The sequence below is a fragment of the Salvelinus fontinalis genome, chromosome 15 (assembly GCF_029448725.1).
Source record: "Salvelinus fontinalis isolate EN_2023a chromosome 15, ASM2944872v1, whole genome shotgun sequence".
NCBI classification, from domain to species: Eukaryota; Metazoa; Chordata; class Actinopteri; order Salmoniformes; family Salmonidae; genus Salvelinus; species Salvelinus fontinalis.
This window is the reverse complement of record NC_074679.1, coordinates 6329187-6353425: the sequence shown is the minus strand read 5'-3', so window position 1 is coordinate 6353425 and position 24239 is coordinate 6329187. Positions and strand designations below refer to the sequence as shown.

At 42.3% G+C, this 24239-nt stretch overlaps 1 protein-coding gene across 1 annotated transcript in view; it reads left to right on the top strand.

The window, feature by feature from the left end:
- Positions 1–24239, top strand: part of LOC129811331 (MAM domain-containing glycosylphosphatidylinositol anchor protein 2-like) — a 207163-nt gene that overhangs the window by 38931 nt on the left and 143993 nt on the right. Inside the window, exon 2 of the mRNA XM_055862549.1 lies at positions 16690–16829. Coding sequence (XP_055718524.1) covers positions 16690–16829 — 140 coding nt within the window. The remainder of the gene's footprint in view (positions 1–16689; positions 16830–24239) is intronic.

Below are 24239 nucleotides of genomic sequence, written 5' to 3'. Positions count from 1 at the left end.
CAGTACTGCATGTTGATAATATCATTAGTCTACACTACTACAGTACTGCATGTTGATAATATCATTAGTCTACACTACTACAGTACTGCGTGTTGATAATATAATTAGTCTACACTACTACAGTACTGCATGTTGATAATATCATTAGTCTACACTACAGTACTGCATGTTGATAACATCATTAGTCTACACTACTACAGTACTGCGTGTTGATAATATAATTAGTCTACACTACAATACTGCATGTTGATAATATCATTAGTCTACACTACAGTACTGCATGTTGATAATATCATTAGTCTACACTACAATACTGCATGTTGATAATATCATTAGTCTACACTACAGTACTGCGTGTTGATAATATCATTAGTCTACACTACAGTACTGTATGTTGATAATATCATTAGTCTACACTACTACAGTACTGTATGTTGATAATATCATTAGTCTACACTACTACAGTACTGCATGTTGATAATATCATTAGTCTACACTACTACAATACTGCATGTTGATAATATCATTAGTCTACACTGCAATACTGTATGTTGATAATATCATTAGTCTACACTACTACAGTACTGCATGTTGATAATATCATTAGTCTACACTACAGTACTGCATGTTGATAATATCATTAGTCTACACTACTACAGTACTGCATGTTGATAATATCATTAGTCTACACTGCAATACTGTATGTTGATAATATCATTAGTCTACACTACTACAGTACTGCATGTTGATAATATCATTAGTCTACACTACAGTACTGCATGTTGATAACATCATTAGTCTACACTACAGTACTGTATGTTGATAATATCATTAGTCTACACTACTACAGTACTGTATGTTGATAATATCATTAGTCTACACTACTACAGTACTGTATGTTGATAATATCATTAGTCTACACTACTACAGTACTGCATGTTGATAATATCATTAGACTACACTACAATACTGCATGTTGATAACATCATTTGACCGGTAAATGTTTATCATCCCAATGTGCTCTTACAATAAAAGCTCCAAAAACTCTGGACTGTTACGTAAAAATCTACTCTCAGAACATCTGGAGTCTTGTCACCCCTGGAGCTAGGTCATACATCCACATGTAGACTGACGGCGACGCTACACCGACTGAATCTGAACTTACTGGAGCTAAGGAGACATGAGTTGTGGTGCGGATTGTTCAAGGAGAGGAGTGCACAGTTCTCTGAATCAGTGACCAAAAGTGGACAAGTCGATTCAGAATGAGTGATTGTGGTTGAAGAATGCACTGGAGCTTATCGTCGGTTCGTTCACCTGCTTGTATTTGCATGTAGAAAAGGGAGAGAACTCTGTGTCACACAGTAAAGCCCTGGAGGTTCTGCTTTGTCATCAGTATGCTTGACAGGATATTACATTCATTTGGCTCAGCCTCTCCATTCCTCAAAGTTCAAGGCACGGGACAAATGGAAAACAACCTTGCCTGCCTCCTTACTGAGATCTTGGATGCATTTTGAATTTCAAACAAAACTTCCCTGGGTTATGAATTGCTTGTGACATTAAGCCTATTTCACAATGGATTTGCTTATTAAAGACTCACTCATATTGACCAGCAGCGAAGATAATGCAGGCCCTGGAAACAAGATTTGCCAAGCCTCCATTCAGCCGCACAATAACCCCTATGGAATTAACGGCTATGTAATGACCCCTATGGAATTAACGGCTCTGTAATGACCCCTATGGAATTAACGGCTCTGTAATGAAACGTAATGAGTCATTTTGCTGCTCTTATTCAATTGCCACTTCAAAGCACGAGGGGAATTCCATCAGGCGGTTCCCCCGCGGTGGCTCCTCCAAGACTGTGCCATCCCAGTCAGCAGTACACACATTCCCCAACCCCATTTTCTCCCATTACACATCACGAGACTCAGAGACTGCCTCTCCCAGAGACTGCCTCTCCCAGTCACCGCCTGCCGGGTCCAGCTATACCTCCTAATCATCTTTGGCTCGTCCAGCCAGCGATGGTGCCGGAACCCGAGGAGCAAACCAAGCGTGTGGGCCCGCCTCTCCGTACTCAGCATCTCCATGTGCTGTTGGGTAAACGGTCAGGAGCTTTTCCCAAAGCTGGGGGTGGGAGCGATTAAAGCATTAAGGGAAAGGGGATATAATATGGATCCGTGCTCTGCTACTCTGCCCTCCCTCCCAGAATGCTGTTGTAATGCGTTGGTGGGTGGGGGAGATTCAGGGAGTACAGGCCAGGTTGGCAGGCTAAGCCGAACCGCAGTCGGCCCATGTGGCAGGAGCAGCCGGTGGATGTGGCGTAGTCCCCAAGCAGTTGTCCTGTCATGTGTATCTAAGTGATTATCAGGAATGGCAGCGGGCCGCTTCATCCAATCAGGGCTATTATCCTCCTGGCCCCACTGTTGATTAGAGTGATTGAGAAGATAGAGAGGAGCTCACTGTAAAAAGGGGATTACAGGTCCAAATGGGGCTGTGGCTCGGGTGTGTGTGTGCGTGCGTGTGTGTGTGCGTGTGTGCGTGCGTGCGTGCGTGCGTGCGTGCGTGCGTGTGTGTGTGTGCGTGCGTGCGTGCGTGCGTGCGTGCGTGCATGTCTGCATGTGCGTGTGCGAGTGCGAGTGCGAGTGCGAGTGCGAGTGCGAGTGCGAGTGCGAGTGCGTGTGTGTGGACCCATTGTGACCCAGTCCAGCTAAAACACTTGCTAGCTTTGACAAAGCTGTGATTTGTGTCATTCATTGTAAATATGTAGATCTATTTCCCATCCAATTGTATTTATGGTTGTTGCTCATACAAGTTTGTCGTTGGTTAATGGTTTTTGTATTCGTTTTTTTTTTAGAGAAGCAGTAGTACTGTCCCACTTCTGCCATCCTGGGTCTAGCTAACTCAAAGTGATAACCATTAGCCAACTCAGTTACCACTGTGCAGAGTTAGAGTAGAGTGACTATGTTTGTCCCTATTATTGTTCTGGTACTTGGTTTGTCACTCCCTCCGCTACTTCTGAAACACTCAGATGTCGGTTCACTTCATGTCAGAGAAGTGAGTCCAACAATTGCGCCACCAAAAATATGACAGATGCGAATGACAGTGTTTAATGAAATGAAAACAAATCCTTTTGAAAGCTGAATTTGATATGCAAATGACCACATTCAGTTCAGCGATGATGTTGCTGTTCGTCCAGACATTCAATTTCAATTTACTGCAGAGTTCATCTAGCTACTGTATTGAAGTTTCAGTGACATATGCAGATCTAGCTTCATGAATAAGACATCGCATGGATCCCTTGACCTAAAATATGTTAAACTTCTCCTGTATCCATGATGGGTTGTAGTCAGAGGTAGTGAGATGGGTTGTAGTCAAGAGATAGTGAGATGGGTTGTAGTCAAGAGATAGTGAGATGGGTTGTAGTCAGAGGTAGAGAGATGGGTTGTAGTCAGAGGTAGTGAGATGGGTTGTAGTCAGAGGTAGTGAGATGGGTTGTAGTCAAGAGATAGTGAGATGGGTTGTAGTCAAGAGATAGTGAGATGGGTTGTAGTCAAGAGATAGTGAGATGGGTTGTAGTCAAGAGATAGTGAGATGGGTTGTAGTCAAGAGATAGTGAGATGGGTTGTAGTCAGAGGTAGTGAGATGGGTTGTAGTCAGAGATAGTGAGATGGGTTGTAGTCAAGAGATAGTGAGATGGGTTGTAGTCAAGAGATAGTGAGATGGGTTGTAGTCAGAGATAGTGAGGTGGGTTGTAGTCAAGAGATAGTGAGATGGGTTGTAGTCAAGCGATAGAGAGCAAGTCTTATATCATGATGAACGCACCAAAAGTAAACTGGGAACAATCAAGTTCTGGTTGCTTGTATGATTGGACCTTCCCAGAACCCCACACAGACGGCTTGGCACTGATAGAATGTCAGATTTGGAAAGAAGGAAAAAACATTTGAGCTGGCTCAAAACACTAGCCTTTAATCCAAGTCATTCAATTTGGATCCACATGAAAAAATACTGTGGTCTAAATACTGTAGTATTACTATATTTATATACACTGTAGTGTTTTTGTGGACATGACTGTAGTATACTATAAAGGAAAGGGGGTATACCTAGTCAGTTGCACAACTGAATGCATTCAACTGAAATGTGTCTTCCGCATTTAACCTAGCGTAGTATTTACTATAGTGTTTTTGCGGACATGACTGTAGTATACTATAGTATTCACTGTAGTATTTTTGCAGACATAATGGTAGTATACTATAGTGTATTTGCGGACATGACTGTAGTAAATGTAAGTAATAAGGCCCGAGGGGGTGTGGTATATGGCCAATATACCACGCCTAAGAGGTTGTTCTTACCCACAATGCAACACGGAGTGCCTGGATACAGCCCTTAGCTGTGGTATATTGGCAATATACCACAAACCCCTGAGGTGCCTTATTGCTATTATAAACTGGTTACCAATGTAATTAGAGCAGTAAAAATGTTTTGTCATACACGTGGTATACAGTCTGATATACCATAGCTTTCAGCCAAACAGCATTCAGGGCTCGAACAACCCAGTTTATAATGTAGTAACACCTGCCGACTAGGGTTAGCTAAAACTACAAGACTACGATAGCTACTGTTTAATAAGGAAAACACCTCAACCAGAACATGAGACACACAGGTTTGTGACAGGCCACCTATTGAGTTGGGTCAACAGTACTGAGCAATGCAACAGACCAGACAACTCACCCTAGCAAAAATGTTTATTACAATTGTAACATCTAAACTTAGAGAAGTTCTAGGCCCATTAAAGGGAAACAGTAGAGGCAGATTTAAAGAAACAATGTTTTTTAAAGCTTAGAGGATTAGGTGTGCTTGTTTGACAGATAAATAACTGTAACTTCCACTAGAAAGCTTTCTGAAATATAACAGTGCTTTCACAGAGATTCAGCAGACCAAGTTCACAAGATGAACAAAAACAGTGACGAACAATACTGTCATTTGATTGTAGAAAATAAAGAACAGTGAACCACTGCATTTACATGAACAGTAGATGTTATAGAAATACAAATGACTTCTTAAGAAGACAGTCACCTTTATTGGAGGGCTCAGTCAATAAACTGCCTGGACCTCAAATCAGCAAAGTCTCTCCAAACAAACCAACTGAAAACAAAAGGATATTGTTGCAGTGAATACTGCAGTAATGTCCTCAAAAACACTAAAGTGAATAATATACATAAAGAACATCTTCAATATTGTCCAACATGAATAAACTCACTGATGGTCAAACTCAACACATACCATTCAGAACAATTGACCACAAGCCAAAAAATTTTTGGGGCGGCAGGTAGCCTAGTGGTTAGATCGTTGGGCCACTAGCTGAAAGGTTGCTGGATTGAATCCCCGAGCTGACAAGGTGATCTGTCGTTCTGCCCCTGAACAAGGAAGTTCCTTCACGGTTCCCTGGTAAGCCATCATTGTAAATAAGAATTTGTTCTGACTTGCCTAGTTAAATAAAGTTTCAATAAAAGAAAAAAATTCAAGACAGTATGGTCACAAAATGGTTGCTCACAGAAACAACCCAACAATTTATAGTCTATACAAACAGATTATCTTCCAGGTACAAAGCTCTCACCAGAACACCAAGGGGTGCTTCTATACATTTTCTGCACGTCCTCCCCTAAAATGGGGGCTATAAATGGGTAAAGCTATAAATGAACATAGCAGCAATTAACAATGAATGGCCAGTAAGGAGTGCAATAGCATGGTAGGCCGAAGTTATAGCAGGCTAATTTAGCAATTGCTACATAGCATAGCATGGCAAGCAAACAAACATTCTAAAACTAACAAAAGTAGCAAGCATAGCCATAAAGCAGGCCTAGTGAGCATAACAAGGAAATGCACAAAAGAGTGCAACATTTATTAATGAAATTACATACCCAAATCTAACTGCCTGTAGCTCAGGACCTGAAGCAAGGATATGCATATTCTTAATACCATTTTAAAGGAAACACTTGGAAGTTTGTGGAAATGTGAAATGAATGTAGGAGAATATAACACAATAGATCTGGTAAAAGATAATACAAAGAAAAAAGCATGCGTATTTTTGTATTTTTTTTGTACCATCATCTTCGAAATGCAAGAGTAAGGCCATCATGTATTATTCCAGCCCAGGCGCAATTTAGATTTTGGCCACTAGATGGTAGCAGTGTATGTGCAACGTTTTAGACCAATCCAATGAACCATTGCATTTTTGTTCAAAATTTTGTATCAAGACTGCCCAAATGTGCCTAATTGGTTTATTAAGTTTATTAAGTTCATAACTGTGCACTCTCCTCAAACAATAGCATGGTATTCTTTCACTGCAATAGCTACTGTAAATTGGACAGTGCAGGTAGATTAACAAGAATTTAAGCTTTCTGCCAATATCAGATATGTCTATGTCCTGGAAAATGTTCTTGTTATTTACAACCTCATGCTAATCACATTAGCCTACATTAGCTCAACCGTCCTGTGGGGGACCCACCGATCATGTAGAAGTTTAAAATGTGTCCATTAAAACTACTAGTACCATAGGGAACTGATCAATAGACTCAAAATAGCTGTTTTTTTATTTACCTTTATTTAACTAGGCAAGTCAGTTAAGAACAAATTCTTATTTTTAATGACGACCAAGGAACAGTGGGTTAACTGCCTTGTTCAGGGGCAGAACGATAGATTTTTACCTTGTCTGAGCCGTTAGCATTTCACAGCCATTAGTTGCCGATATCAAACAAGTCCTCTTATCCTCTTCTACAAGATAAAAGGCTTGTCCTTAGCACTACTGATCCGACACAATGTACCGATACTCGTTTCAAAGTATTACTGATCCGACACAATGTACCTATGTACCAATGTACCTATACATCAATGTACCTATACTTTTTTTTATCACGTGGTTTTTCAAATTGTTTGGCAAAATGCGAGAACCCACAGATTTTGTTGTGGTTCTGGGGCTTTCTTCGATTCCAAGTTGCTTTCAAACACCGGCCTCGACTGAACACCTTACAATGTATTACATTTTTTTTTAATGTAGCGTCACCTGAACAGTAGCTTAGCAGGTAGAGTTGGGGTCTCAGGGACCAGAACACTCAGACAACAGGGAATGGGGTTGAATCCCAGCTAAGGCATATTATTTTAATAATTGTTTAATGTGAAACCACACTTTCTTCACATTGTTGTTTAAACAATTAGTTTAATTCAGTAAAGTAAAACAAATAATGACATAGATTCACAGTTTTTGACAGCAAAAAAAAGGGATTCACAGCAAAAAAGGGATGCATGATGAAAGTTGCTATCCTGTATGGTAACTGATAGTAGTCTACTAAGACCTGCAACTAGCTGCTGGAGATTTGAGGAATATTGTAGATTTTTTTATATGAACTTCAAATGCTGCTTTTCATTGCTCACCAGCAGATGTCACTAAAGTTTTTTACGGGTGGGTGGGAAAGGATCTGGGTGGAGATGAATCAGTGAAAGTAACCTGTAGTGGACTTGTGATATTTGTTTGTGTTTCTTCTGCCAAGAGGGAGCGGGTGCTCTATCGCCTTGCAACTTGGGTCTAGATCGGTTTCTTGCTTTGCCCTTAGGAACAGGGCACCATTGAAAGGAGTGATTTCGGGGGTAGCGTTAAGTGTGGAAGTGGAACAATTGAAGTTTCCTGGTGTTTCTGACGCCCAACCATTTGTTGCGACGTAGACCCGGTGGTGAAACATTGTCAGTCCTTTTGAGTTGAGTCAGAGTCTTTACCAGACAAAGTCATTTTTAGGATATATCAGTTATCCTGTTAGAGCTTTTGTGCCGAATCCACTGCGGTGTTTCAGGTGCCACATTTATGGTCATGTCGTAGCAGTGTGTTGGAGAGAGATTCCAAGATGTGGGAAGTGTGCAGGACAGAATGGGATAGAAGATTGTGTAGTTTCGGTGGATAAAGTTGTGTGTCAACTGTAGGGGTGTCCATGTTGCTGGGGATCGGAAGTGTCCGGTGCGAGAGAGGCAGGTTGAGGTGGCCAGAGTCAGAGTAGTGCAGAAGATGTCATATGCTGAAGCAGTGACGAAAGTAGAGGAGGATGGGTCAAGGGTGAGGGATTCTGAGAGGATCCGTGTGAGTTGTAGATCTGTGCCAGAACAGAGGGATAGGCCAACGAGTGATATTGTAACGGCGATCCTCCTCCTCTCCATCTTCGGAAAAGGAGGAGTATTGAGGGAACCAAGGCGCAGCGAAGTTTGAACACATATTTATTAAACAAGACGAAAAACGAACACGAACTACACTTGAAATGATACAAAATAACAAACGACGTAGACTGACCTAAACATGAGAACTTACATGGACACGAAGAACGCACGAATAGGAAACAGACTACATAAACCGAAACAGTCCCGTGTGGTACGAAATAACATACAGACACGGAAGACAATCACCCACAACGAACACTGTGACAACGCCTACCTAAATATGACTCTTAATTAGAGGAACGCCAAACACCTGCCTCTAATTAAGAGCCATACCAGGAAACCCAAAACCAACACAGAAACAGAAAACATAGAATGCCCACCCAACCTCACGTCCTGACCAACTAACACACATAACAACTAACATAAATAGGTCAGGAACGTGACAGATATACTTTATGCTTCAGTAAGGTTGGCTTGTTAGTGTTCATAGCAATGGTTATCAACTGTACCACAGAGATGAAACACTAATCACAGAAAATAGATGTTGTGCTGGCAGCTGCAGAAAACTATTTGGGTATACAAGATTTGACTTCAGAAGAGTTACAGGGTGTGTTGAGTATTGGTGTCCCGTTCTCCCAGGCCGTTGGCATGGTGCAGGAGCAGATAGGGTCAAAGGAGTGGGGGAGTAGGTTTTTAATGAATGGATTGTATCACCAAGTATCATGGATTTATATTATAGTCCAGTTGGGGGTGGTAATGCAACATATTGGATGCCAACCACCGTTAAACCACAAAGAAGAAGAGGAGAGAAACGTATAAAAGCACCCCTTCGTCATGCTCAGGTGAGAGCTTTGTACCTGGAAGGTCCTTTGTGTATAGACCATAAGTCGTTGCTGTTGGTTGAGTTCTGTGAGCAACCATTTTGTGACCATGCTGTCTTGAAGAAATGTTTGGAGTGTGGTCGATTGTTCAGAATTGTATGTGTTCAGTTTGACCATCAGTGAGTTTATTCATGTGACAATATTCAAGATACTCATTATGTAAAACCACTGCAATAATGTCCTCCTGTTTTCAGTTGGTTTGTTTGGAGAGGTTTTGCTGGTTTGAGGTCCAGGCAGTTTATTTGCAGTGCCCTCCAATAGGGACCCTTTAAGTCACAGGTGTCAAACTCATTCCATGGAGGGCCGAGTGTCTGCGGGTTTTCGCTCCTCCCTTGATTGATGAATTAACATCACTAATTAGTTAAGAACTCCCCACACCTGGTTGTCTAGGGCTTTATTGAAAGGAAAAACCAAAAACCTGCAGACACTAGGCCCTCCGTGGAATGAGTTTGACACCCCTGCTTTAAGTAAAGTAATTAGTATTTCTAAAATATCTACTGTTTATGTAAATGCAGTGGTTAACTGTTATTTATTTTCTACCATCAGAAGAACAATATTGTTTGTTCTTAGTCCTCTTGTGAACTTGGTCAGCTGAACGCTGTTGTATTTCAGAAAGCTATCTAGTGGAAGTAACAGATCAAAGTCATTTTGGTGTACTTTTGTTAATGTGCGTTATTTCTGTCAAACAGAAATGGGCCTCCTGAATGGCGCTGTGGTCCACTAGAGATTCTGGGTTCAGGCTCTGTCACGACCGGGAGACCCATAGGGCGGCGCACAATTGGCCCAGCGTCGTCCGGGTTAGGGGAGGGTTAGAGGAGGGTTTGGCCGGCAGGGATGTCCTTGTCCCATCGCGCACTAGTGACTTCTGTGGTTGGCCGAGCGCAGTGCACGTTGACACGGTTGCCAGGTGTACAGTTTTTTCTTCCTTCACATTGGTGCAGCTGGCTTCTGGGTTAAGTGGGCATTGTCAAGAAGCAGTGCGGCTTGGTTGGGTTGTGTTTCGGAGGACACACGGCTCTCGACCTTCGCCTCTCCAGAGTCCGTACGGGAGTTGCAGCGATGAGACAAGACTGTAACTACCAATTGGATAGCACAACATTTGGGAGGGAAAAAAAGTTGTTTCTTCTTTACATCTGCCTCTCTACAGTTTCCCTTTAATGGGCCTAGAATCACTAACGTTTAGATGTAATGCATTTTTGTTTATTTTTTTGCTAATGTGTGTTGTCGACTCCGTTGCATTGCTCAGAACTGTTGACCCAACTCAATAGGTGGCCTGTCACAAATCTGTGTGTCTTATGTTCTGGTTGAGAGAATGCCAAGAGTGTGCAAAGCTGTCATCAAGCAAACGGCGGCTACTTTGAAGAATCTCAAATATAAAATATATTTAGATTTTTTTGGTCACTACATGATTCCATATGTGTTATTTAAGAGTTTTGATGTCTTTACTATTATTCTACAATTTAGAAAATAGTCAAAATAAAGAAAAACCCTTGAATAAGTAGGTGTGTACAAACTTTTGACTTGTACGGTACATGTACATATTACCTCAATTACCTCAACTAACCGGTGCCCCCGCACATTGACTCTGTACCGGTACCTCCTGTATATAGCCTCCACATTGACTCTATACCGGTACCTCCTGTATAAAGCCTCCACATTGACTCTGTACCGGTACCTCCTGTATAAAGCCTCCACATTGACTCTGTACCGGTACCTCCTGTATATAGCCTCCACATTGACTCTGTACCGGTACCTCCTGTATATAGCCTCGCTACTGTTATTTTATTGGTGCTCTTTAATTATTATTATCATTTAGTTTATTTTATTTACAGTTTATTTTAGTATATACTTTCTTAACGCTTATTTTTCTTAAAACTACATTGTTGGTTAAGGATTTGTAAGTAACCATTTCAATGTGCATGTGACAAATACTGTTTTCTTTTGATTTGAACTGGTGTAGAGTCTTATGTTCTGGTTGAGGTGTTCCCCTCATTAAACAGTAACTGTTGTATCTTATGTTCTGGTTGAGGTGTTCCCCTCATTAAACAGTAACTGGTGTAGAGTCTTATGTTCTGGTTGAGGTGTTCCCCTCATTAAACAGTAACTGGTGTAGAGTCTTATGTTCTGGTTGAGGTGTTCCCCTCATTAAACAGTAACTGGTGTATCTTATGTTCTGGTTGAGGTGTTCCCCTCATTAAACAGTAACTGGTGTAGAGTCTTATGTTCTGGTTGAGGTGTTCCCCTCATTAAACAGTAACTGGTGTAGAGTCTTATGTTCTGGTTGAGGTGTTCCCCTCATTAAACAGTAACTGGTGTATCTTATGTTCTGGTTGAGGTGTTCCTCTCATTAAACAGTAACTGGTGTAGAGTCTTATGTTCTGGTTGAGGTGTTCCCCTCATTAAACAGTAACTGGTGTAGAGTCTTATGTTCTGGTTGAGGTGTTCCTCTCATTAAACAGTAACTGGTGTAGAGTCTTATGTTCTGGTTGAGGTGTTCCCCTCATTAAACAGTAACTGGTGTAGAGTCTTATGTTCTGGTTGAGGTGTTCCCCTCATTAAACAGTAACTGGTGTATCTTATGTTCTGGTTGAGGTGTTCCTCTCATTAAACAGTAACTGGTGTAGAGTCTTATGTTCTGGTTGAGGTGTTCCACTCATTAAACAGTAACTGGTGTAGAGTCTTATGTTCTGGTTGAGGTGTTCCCCTCATTAAACAGTAACTGGTGTATCTTATGTTCTGGTTGAGGTGTTCCCCTCATTAAACAGTAACTGGTGTAGAGTCTTATGTTCTGGTTGAGGTGTTCCACTCATTAAACAGTAACTGGTGTAGAGTCTTATGTTCTGGTTGAGGTGTTCCACTCATTAAACAGTAACTGGTGTATCTTGTGTTCTGGTTGAGGTGTTCCTCTCATTAAGCAGTAACTGGTGTATCTTATGTTCTGGTTGAGGTGTTCCACTCATTAAACAGTAACTGGTGTAGAGTCTTATGTTCTGGTTGAGGTGTTCCCCTCATTAAACAGTAACTGGTGTAGAGTCTTATCAATCAATCAATCAATTTTATTTTATATAGCCCTTCGTACATCAGATAATATCTCGAAGTGCTGTACAGAAACCCAGCCTAAAACCCCAAACAGCTAGAATGCAGGTGTAGAAGCACGGTTGAGTAGAGAGTAGAGTCTTATGTTCTGGTTGAGGTGTTCCCCTCATTAAACAGTAACTGGTGTAGAGTCTTATGTTCTGGTTGAGGTGTTCCCCTCATTAAACAGTAACTGGTGTATCTTATGTTCTGGTTAAGGTGTTCCCCTCATTAAACAGTAACTGTTGTATCTTATGTTCTGGTTGAGGTGTTCCCCTCATTAAACAGTAACTGGTGTATCTTATGGTCTGGTTGAGGTGTTCCACTCATTAAACAGTAACTGGTGTATCTTATGTTCTGGTTGAGGTGTTCCTCTCATTAAACAGTAACTGGTGTAGAGTCTTATGTTCTGGTTGAGGTGTTCCCCTCATTAAACAGTAACTGGTGTAGAGTCTTATGTTCTGGTTGAGGTGTTCCTCTCATTAAACAGTAACTGGTGTATCTTATGTTCTGGTTGAGGTGTTCCCCTCATTAAACAGTAACTGGTGTAGAGTCTTATGTTCTGGTTGAGGTGTTCCCCTCATTAAACAGTAACTGGTGTATCTTATGTTCTGGTTGAGGTGTTCCCCTCATTAAACAGTAACTGGTGTATCTTATGTTCTGGTTGAGGTGTTCTCATTAAACAGTAACTGGTGTAGTGTGGTAGTTGTGCCATTTTAGCTAACCCTAGTCTGCCGGTGTTACTACAATATACTACAGTCATGTTCGCAAAAACATTACAGTGAATAATGCAGGATACTTCGGTCATGTCTGCAAAAACACTATAGTGAAAATTATAGTATCTAGTAATACTACAGTAATTAGACCATAGTATACTGTAGTATTTCTTTCATGTGGGTTAGCTGTAGCTGTTGGGCCACAATGGAAATACATTTTAAATACATTATATATTTTTTGTTATTCTCGAACAAATCTCTAAATGCGTTGTATCCACATTTGTGGATGTATTGTGTTTTTAAATAGTCAAATAAATCAAGGGATACTACAGTATGGAATATAGCATACTACACAATTCTTTAGTAAGCACTACACAATCGAGGGAGAACCTCAGAGGAAATCCCCGGCATGAGCTCCCCAAGGACAGCTTAAATCAAAACAGCGTTGACAAAGCTAGTAGCTAGCAGTAAAGCTAGCTAGCAGCCCAATCGATATAAAAATGATTTAGTAAGCACTACACGATTGAGGGATACTTCAGTGTGGAGTATAGTATTCTACAGTATACTAAAGTTTACTACAGCATTCTGTAGAATTTTATAGTAAGTACTATAGTATTCTATAGTAAACTGTAGTATTTTTTTATGTGGGCGAATGCAGGCTCCATGAACACACGTCCAAATGGTTTGCCTCTCTTTTCTCCGAGGTCGTTTTATTCTATTCAAATCCACACGAGACATGTTTCCATATGTTAAACTCTGAACATATGCTACTCACTGAACCAAGAAAATGGGTACCCACGTCATTGTCATCCTATGGGGCCATATTTTGGTGAGGCATGCTACAGAGAAGACTGACATCACAGGACGGCCACATTAGCAGAGTCATGTGGGGGGGAGGGGAGGGGGGGGGAGATTCATTCTCTAAAAATAGACAATAGAAAAGTAGGTCAGGGTACATTGCAGGCAGCTGGCACACAGGAAGTACAATAGTTTAAGTTTTTCCCTTTGTTGTGCAATCCGATGGAACAGCCTTAACCTTCAGCTCAGTAGCTATTTTGGGCCTGTACTTTTTAATTACCATAACCCCCCCCCCACACACACACACACACAATATGAGTAGAAACATATTTTCCCGGCTCATAAAGTTTTCTTATGTTGCATTATGGCCTCCCAATACACATTCTCAACATTAAATCCATTATTTTCATTTCAAACAGCACATTTCAAACACATTGCAATGAACTACTCTACTCTGCACGATAGGAGGCTACCTCAATAAGAATAGTAGAAAATTACATTAATTTCAGAGCTACTTGGGGGAATGACTCATGAGTATATCATTGAAGCTCCAGCTCTGTGATACTGAAGGCTTCAGTTCTGGCTGTTCATATGGGGGGGATCAATATTGGAAACATCCCGGCTCATCGGTCTCCCGTGCACAACTTTTTGAAGTCTAATAAGATAAGGTTATTTTTTATCTCCCGTTTCTAAAGATGAATAATATCCTTGGTTTATTATATAAATCTTGCTCCTCTCAAATCGTCTGTGCTTTACATCAGCCGGGGAGATGCAGGTAACTGCACACTGGTAACATTGTGTGAATCAGCAGAAGCAGACGTTTTTCCTGAACAGGAGAAAAATTAATTGCCCTAGTTATATGGACTGTGACTTTAGCCATACCTCTGTTTTTTCACTGTTTCTACATGCTAGTTTTATGGACTGTAGCCTCGTCACGAACCCGGAAGTTCCATGTCAGAAATAATCTAAAGAGGGGTCAGAACCCAGAGTAAATCAGTGACGCCTCTCAACACGTCAAACCAATCAAACGCCTTGCTAGGGCGGCGCTCCTAAAGGTGCTCAGCAGATTAGTGCGGTAGGAGTAAACAGTGCGTGAGGGGCAAAACATTTCAACAAAACACCCAATTTACTGCGTTGTCAGCGCGTTGGTTTTCACAGCATTTCTCTGTTATTTCACGATGATCTAAAGCAGAAATGGTCTACAATTCTGGCCATATTAAAATTTTTCTGAAGTGATATTTGGCTGTAAAGGCTAGCATGAGGGACGTGTAGCTTTCCACAATGACGTTGGTTTTAAGAAAAGTCAGCTAACCTTGTAAGCTACCTAGGTATAACTAACTAGCTAGTTCCTATTCCTCTCACGATTCTAAAGCCAACATTTAAAAAAATTTAAAAACGATTATTATTGACCTAAAAGTTTAGCTGTTAGCCCAGTCTGTAGTTTGTCCAGTTTATCCAGCAACATTGCTAAAATGAATGAAATTAAATGAATCTCATAAAATCTTACCTGTATTGCTCGTCTCTTTATATTCATACTGTACTGAAATTACAAGGGTTGGATTTGCACCATTTTTTTTAAATGTCAGCACTTAAAAGGCATGTACAAAACGTGGTATATAGTTTGCCTCAGATACATTGTCTACTGGTATAATTTTAAATTGAGAACATACAGCTCAACATGTAAACAATGTGTGAGTTTAGCCATGCTCTGCTTCAGATGACAGATGCCCATAAGGACAGTAATTCCATCATACTCTATTGGCGATGCATTGACATATGATACGCTGCAAAATGGATTCACACAGCTGACATACTGAGAGAGAGTGACAATCAAATCAAACAGATTGGAGATCTTGCAACAGAAAGAAATGTTGATTTGAGAACACAACACAGAAACACAGACAAATTACAGACAGAACCCCTTCCCCTCTTTATTGCAGGATTGTGATTAATCAACATTGACACTAGTTCATTTTGCATAATAGTTTAACAATTAAAAATAGTTTAAAGACTTCACTTCAAAGAATCAACACTTTTTCACTTCAAAATGTAGAAATAAGCTAACTGGTATGTAAAGATGAGATATGTTACTCTAAACAACAATAGATAACTGAGTGATAACAAGTAGGTTATTATTACTGAGGCATAATTTCTGGTGAACAAAAACAAATCCATACCAGCGGTGGCCAACCTTGCTCCACTGATCCCTGATCTGCTGGATGAGCAGACTTCTATACCAGCCCAGCAATAGCACACTTGATTATCAACTAATTAGGTTTGATAAGTTGAATCAGGTGTGTTATTGCTGGGCTGGAATAAAAGTCTTCAGGTGTTATTTAGTTCCCGAGTGGTGCAGCGGTCTAAGGCACTGCATCTCAGTGCAAGAGGCATCATTACAGTACCTGGTTTGAATCCAAGCTGTATCGCCCTGATTGGGAGTCCCAGAGGGCGGCGCACAATTGGCCCAGCATCGTCCGGGTTTGGCTGGGGTGGGCCGTCATTGTAAATATGAATTTGTTCTTAACTGACTTGCCTAGTTAAATGAAAGGTCAAATACATGTTTGTTTTTTCAACAGAACCCTGTAGGTCTGGCCTGCTCCAACTGTAATAGGTCTATACATTGTGTGTGATGTTTAACTGTAATTTGTTAACATGCTGTAGGTATGCCTACACATATAACCCATGGCATATAGGATATACCCTTAGTCTCTTGCAACCTCTCTTTTCATCTGCAAACAGGCTTTCACAGCTTTCCAAATACGAGTACAGAAAACATCCCAAAGAAACAAGCTTCATTATACTCAAATTAGACAGCACTGAATATTATGATGCTCTGTTCTCAAATATTTCCCCTCTAGGAACTGGAGAATCTTTTCATAATGAGCTCGCTAGCTAGTAATACATTGTATTTACTTACTTGAATGGGTTCTCTCAACCAACCTTTTTGGGGTCCTTGTTACATCAGTTACATCTGTGTTTCTCATTGAACCTGACATGAATTTATTTGATATTTTCTTCCTCAACAGCACCTCCTACAGTCCGAATCATCCACTCTGGCCACGCATGCAACGTCGAGGAGGAGCGCTACACCGAGCGCGTCTACACCATCCGGGAGGGAGAGACCCTGGAGCTAGCCTGTCTGGTCTCGGGCCACCCTCGACCTCAGGTGAGATCATCACTGCACTATCCCCAGATCCAGTTGGCTGGCGTACAACGTCTGTGCCATATCACTAGAATGACTGGAACGGACATTACCATTCAAGTCAACTTTCTGGGATGGATGGACAAGCGACAATATTGAGTGTACCCATGACTGTACCAGTCAAGTTGCAGTGGTCTGAGCATAGAATTTGAGCTACTTGGCCTCCCGAGTGGCACAGTGGTCTAAGGCACTGCATCGCAGTGCTAGCTGTGCCACTAGAAATTCTGGGTTTGAGTCCAGGCTCTGTCGCAGCCGGAAGTGACCGAGAGACGCATGGGGCAGCGCACAATTGGCCCAGCGTCGTCGGGGTTTGGGGAGGGTTTGGCCGGCAGGGATATCCTTGTCGCTTCGCGCACTAGCGATTCCTGTGACGGGCCGGGCGCAGTGCATGCTGACACGGTTGCCTGGTGTACGGTGTTCCCTCTGACACATTGGTGAGGCTGGCGTCTGGGTTATGTGGGCATTGTGACAAGAAGCAGTGCGGCTTGGTTGGGTTGTGCACTGCTGTCGACCTTCGCCTCTCTCAAGTCCGTACTTGAGTGAGAAAGCGATGAGACAAGACAGTAACTAGCAATTGGATATCACAAAATGTCAGAGGAAAAAGGGGTAAAAAAAATTAAAATAGAATTAGAATTACTAGATCAGACACTAATTTAAGTCAACCTTGCTTGAAGGGTGTACCAGTCAAGTTGCCATGGTAACTAGCATTTCTATTTGTATGGCTCCTGTAAATTCTCCACCTCTTAGACTTCCACTCCACTGCCATACATTTGCCGGAGCTGAGTGGCAGGGCGTCATCAAGCACTCTGTCGCGGCACGCTGGGTCGCGGCACGCTGTCCTGTCCAGGTCTTTCCATGTGCAAATGAGTGCAATCAGACCCGAGTGAAGAGGAGCTCCCCATTGGGGGAAACGGCCACAGGAGAAATCATCAGATGTTCTCTACTACAGAACTACCCAGGGAATCAAACATTTCCACTAAAAGGAAGAGAGAGAGAGAGCTGGAAAAGAATAGTGCATACTACATTTCTCATGGAGTCTTCATGAATGCATGTGATGGTCATTTTGTATTACTCAACATAGTTAAGTGAATGAATGGGAAATACATGGAGTTGACACAATGGATGATGAAGATGGGGGGGGGGGATCACTGAGGGTGGAATGTTTTATTGTAGGATTGGGTATGTGATGTGCTAGGACCCTGATGACAGATGGTTTCATTCATCTCCACAATATTACAGTACAGTTCCACAGTAATGAATTGACCGAGGTCCAATTGTCCAACCTATACGACCACAGAGAGATGGCGTCATGGCGGCTTACAGTGAAGCCGGGTACTATACTATAACACCATTTCATTGGGTGGATGGACTTCAAACACGCTGTAGATTTCCAGAGCTTGGCTTCTGGGGCTCGTCACTGATGGAGCAACGAGGCACCATCCAGCCCTGGCATCGGCTGCCTTGTCCCCCAACTGACAGAAGTGTTAGCCTGCTAAAGCCAGGGGTGTGCCAGTCAGAGGCACAGAGCCATAATGCCAAGAATATTGTTATTCTCTGCTGTTATAGACTCTGCTGTTGTAGACTCTGCTGTTGTAGACTCTACTGTTATAGACTCTGCTGTTATAGACTCTACTGTTGTAGACTCTACTGTTGTAGACACTACTGTTGTAGACTCTGCTGTTGTAGACTCTACTGTTGTAGACTCTACTGTTGTAGACACTACTGTTGTAGACTCTGCTGTTGTAGACTCTACTGTTGTAGACTCTACTGTTATAGACTCTACTGTTATAGACTCTACTTTTGTAGACTCTACTGTTGTAGACTCTACTGTTGTAGACTCTACTGTTATAGACTCTACTGTTGTAGACTCTGCTGTTGTAGACTCTGCTGTTATAGACTCTGCTGTTGTAGACTCTGCTGTTGTAGACTCTGCTGTGGTAGACTCTGCTGTTGTAGACTCTGCTGTTGTAGACTCTACTGTTGTAGACTCTACTGTTGTAGACTCTACTGTTATAGACTCTACTGTTATAGACTCTGCTGTGGTAGACTCTGCTGTTGTAGACTCTGCTGTTGTAGACTCTGCTGTTGTAGACTCTACTGTTGTAGACTCTACTGTTGTAGACTCTGCTGTTATAGACTCTGCTGTTGTAGACTCTGCTGTTGTAGATTCTGCTGTTGTAGACTCTACTGTTGTAGACTCTACTGTTGTAGACTCTGCTGTTATAGACTCTATTGTTGTAGACTCTGCTGTTGTAGACTCTGCTGTTGTAGACTCTGCTGTTGTAGACTCTGCTGTTATAGACTCTACTGTTGTAGACTCTGCTGTTGTAGACTCTACTGTTGTAGACTCTGCTGTTATAGACTCTACTGTTGTAGACTCTGCTGTTGTAGACTCTGCTGTTGTAGACTCTGCTGTTGTAGACTCTGCTGTTGTAGACTCTACTGTTGTAGACTCTGCTGTTGTAGACTCTACTGTTGTAGACTCTGCTGTTGTAGACTCTGCTGTTGTAGACTCTGCTGTTGTAGACTCTGCTGTTGTAGACTCTACTGTTGTAGACTCTACTGTTATAGACTCTACTGTTGTAGACTCTGCTGTTATAGACTCTGCTGTTGTAGACTCTGCTGTTGTAGACTCTGCTGTTGTAGACTCTGCTGTTGTAGACTCTGCTGTTGTAGACTCTGCTGTTATAGACTCTACTGTTGTAGACTCTGCTGTTGTAGCTAGGTCAAATTATAGGTTCATTCCACATTTTCAATTTTTTTTTGCTAAAGACGCGAGATTGAGAATGCATTTTTTTACCCTCAGTGATGAGCAATATATCTTCCTTTTCCAGAAGAGTAGGTTCCATCGACATTTCCTCCAATACATTTTGTACTAGGTTGCATTTTTGTACTGTTGCAATAGATTTAAATATATGATTATGTTTTTGTCTATTTGTTTGAATGGAACTTCAACACAGGGAGGTTTTTCTAGGATGTTCCAGAGTGACAACAGATAATATAGTTTTAGGAGGGGTCTTTGGATGAGCCTGGCTCCATGCATGTGTAAAATGGAGCCCCAAATGTTTTGACCTTCTCCAAAGTGCAGTGTTCGACCATGTGGGTTTTGGTGCTAAATCCGCCCCAACAATTTACTGTCATTCAGACAAAACTAGACGATTTCAACCCATGACTGTGTTTAGCTCAGGACATGATCATAAGTACAGTATAACACCATGAAGTCGTGGCCAGTGAGCAATTTACTTTCATTCAGACAAAACTACACCATTGCAGCCCAGGACTCTGTGTTCAGCTGTGTTCAGATCAGGACATAATCAAAGTGACACATGCCATGACTGGTAGTGGTGGCTCTATTGATCCGTCGGTGGTATCTGTTCCAGCCGCTGACACATCGTCAGACTAATAAGCGCTAATGGCCCTTCATGTTTTATCCCGTTAATTGGTGTGCCAGTCTAAATGGGCTCTGGAGGATACTTTTTAAAAGGCCAAATACTATTGGGAATAATGTGATGGATAGTTGTATATTTCCTCCAGGATTCACTAGCATACTACTGGGAATGTAGCATGCTGCGCTGTTTCAATGTCCTCACTAGCATACTACTGGGAAGCGTACTTCTTGCCCAGTCTGACGCCGGGGGGGATGGCTGCCCTCTTATCGGCTCTTAACCAACCATGCTATTTTTCCCCCCCCCGGGTTGTTTTTAACTTGTTTTGTACATAATGTTGCTGCTACCGTCTCTTGTGACCGAAAAAAAACTTCTGGACATCAGGTACTGCGATTACTCACCTCAGATTAGACAAAGAGTTTTTCTTCAATGAGTCGGATGGGAGGGATATACTACAGACACCCGAGCAGGAACAGATCCCCGTCATTCGCTGGAGAAGGAAACTGAGATTTCGCAGGAAAAGATCTGGTAGCTAACATTCCATCGCTGGAAAATACATGTGGATGAACTGAAAGCACGTATATCCTACAAACGGAACATTAAAAACTGTAATATCTTATGTTTCACCGAGTCGTGGCTGAACGACAACATTAAGAACATACAGCTGGCGGGTTATACACTCTATCGACAGGATAGAACAGCAGCCTCTGGTAAGACACAGGGCGGGGGCCTATGCATATATGTAAACAACAACTGGTGCACGATATCTAAGGAAGTCTCAAGGTTTTGCTCGCCAGAGGTAGAGTATCTCATGATAAGCTGTAGACCACACTATTTTTATTTTAATTTTATTTAACCTTTATTTAACCAGGTAGGCAAATTGAGAACACGTTCTCATTTACAATTGCGACCTGGCCAAGATAAAGCAAAGCAGTTCGACACATACAACAACACATAGTTACACATGGAGTAAAAACAAACATATAGTCAATAATACAGTGGAAAAAAAATAAGTCTATATACAATGTGAGCAAGTGAGGTGAGATAAGGGAGGTGAAGGCAAACAGATATATGTATAAATAAATAAAAATATAAAAGGGCCATGGAGGCGAAGTGAGTACAACACAGCAAGTAAAATAAAAACTAAAAAAAAACACTGGAATGGTTGGTTTGCATTGGAAGAAAGTGCAAAGTAGAGACAGAAATAATGGGGTGCAAAGGAGCAAAATAAATTAATAAATAAATACAGTAGGTAAAGAGGTAGTTGTTTGGGCTAAATTGTAGATGGGTTATGTACAGGTGCAGTAATCTATGAGCTGCTCTGACAGCTGGTGTTTAAAGCTAGTGAGGGAGATAGGTGTTTCCAGTTTCAGAGATTTTTGTAGTTCGTTCCAGTCACTGGCAGCAGAGAACTGGAAGGAGAGGCGTCCAAAGGAAGAATTGGTTTTGGGGGTGGCTAGAGAGATATACCTGCTGGAGCGCGTGCTACAGGTAGGTGCTGCTATGGTGACCAGCGAGCTGAGATAAGGGGGGACTTTACCTAGCAGGGTCTTGTAGATGACCTGGAACCAGTGGGTTTGGCGACGAGTATGAAGCGTGGGCCAGCCAACGAGAGTGTACAGGTCGCAGTGGTGGGTAGTATATGGGGCTTTGGTGACAAAACGGATGGCACTGTGATAGACTGCATCCAATTTATTGAGTAGGGTTTTGGAGGCTATTTTGTAAATGACATCACCGAAGTCGAGGATTGGTAGGATGGTCAGTTTTACAAGGGTATGTTTGGCAGCATGAGTAAAGGATGCTTTGTTGCGGAATAGGAAGCCAATTCTAGATTTGACTTTGGATTGGAGATGTTTGATGTGGGTCTGGAAGGAGAGTTTACAGTCTAGCCAGACACCTAGGTATTTGTAGTTGTCCACATATTCTAAGTCAGAGCCGTCCAAAGTAGTGATGTTGGACAGGCGGGCTGGAGCAGGCAGCGATCGGTTGAAGAGCATGCATTTGGTTTTACTTGTATTTAAGAGCAGTTCGAGGCCACGGAAGGAGAGTTGTATGGCATTGAAGCTCGCCTGGAGGGTTGTTAACACAGTGTCAAAAGAAGGGCCAGAAGTATACAGAATAGTGTCGTCTGCGTAGAGGTGGATCAGAGAATCACCAGCAGCAAGAGCGACATCATTGACGTAAACAGAGAAGAGAGTCGGTCCAAGAATTGAACCCTGTGGCACCCCCATAGAGACTGCCAGAGGCCCGGACAACAGACCCTCCGATTTGACACACTGAACTCTATCAGAGAAGTAGTTGGTGAACCAGGCGAGGCAATCATTAGAGAAACCAAGGCTGTCGAGTCTGCCAATGAGGATGTGGTGATTGACAGAGTCAAAAGCCTTGGCCAGGTCAATGAATACGGCTGCACAGTATTGTTTCCTATCGATGGCGGTTACGATATCGTTTATGACCTTGAGCGTGGCTGAGGTGCACCCATGACCAGCTCTGAAACCAGATTGCATAGCGGAGAAGGTGTGGTGTGATTCGAAATGGTCGGTAATCTGTTTGTTGACTTGGCTTTCGAAGACCTTAGAAAGGCAGGGTAGGATAGATATAGGTCTGTAGCAGTTAGGGTCAAGGGTGTCCCCCCCTTTGAAGAGGGGGATAACCGCAGCTGCTTTCCAATCTTTGGGGATCTCAGACGACACGACAGAGAGGTTGAAGAGGCTAGTAATAGGGGTGGCAACAATTTCAGCAGATATTTTTAGAAAGAAAGGGTCCAGATTATCTAGCCCGGCTGATTTGTAAGGGTCCAGATTTTGCAGCTCATTAAGAACATCAGCTGACTGTATTTGGGAGAAAGAGAAATGGGGAAGGCTTGGGCGAGTAGCAGAGGGGAGGGCAGTGCTGTTGTCCGGGGTAGGGGTAGCCAGGTGGAAAGCATGGCCAGCCGTAGAAAAATGCTTATTGAAATTCTCAATTATAGTGGATTTGTCGGTGGTGACAGTGTTTCCTATCTTCAGAGCGGTTGGAAGCTGGGAGGAGGTGTTCTTATTCTCCATGGACTTTACGGTGTCCCAGAACTTTTTTGAATTTGTGTTGCAGGAAGCAAATTTCTGCTTGAAAAAGCTAGCCTTGGCTGTTCTAACTGCCTGTGTATATTGGTTTCTGGCTTCCCTGAAAAGTTGCATATCACGGGGGCTGTTCGATGCTAATGCAGAACGCCATAGGATGTTTTTCTGTTGGTTAAGGGCAGTCAGGTCAGGAGAGAACCAAGGGCTATATCTGTTCCTGGTTCTAAATTTCTTGAATGGGGCATGCTTATTCAAGATGGTGAGGAAGGCATTTAAAAAAAATGACCAGGCATCCTCTACTGACGGGATGAGATCAATATCCTTCCAGGATACCCCGGCCAGGTCGATTAGGAAGGCCTGCTCGCTGAAGTGTTTCAGGGAGCGTTTGACAGTGATGAGTGGAGGTCGTTTGACCGCTGACCCATTACGGATGCAGGCAATGAGGCAGTGATCGCTGAGATCTTGGTTGAAAACAGCAGAGGTGTATTTGGAGGGCAAGTTTGTTAGGATGATATCTATGAGGGTACCCGTGTTTACGGAATTGGGGTGGTACCTGGTAGGTTCATTGATAATTTGTGTGAGATTGAGGGCATCAAGCTTAGATTGTAGGGTGGCTGGGGTGTTGAGCATTTTCAAATTTAGGTCGCCTAGCAGCACGAGCTCTGAAGATAGATGGGGGGCAATCAGTTCACATATAGTGTCCAGAGCACAGCTGGGGGCAGAGGGTGGTCTATAGCAGGCGGCAACGGTGAGAGACTTGTTTTTAGAGAGGTGGATTTTTAAAAGTAGAAGTTCAAATTGTTTGGGAACAGACCTGGATAGTATAACAGAACTCTGCAGGCAGTCTTTGCAGTAGATTGCAACACCGCCCCCTTTGGCCGTTCTATCTTGTCTGAAAATATTGTAATTGGGGATAAAAATGTCTGAAT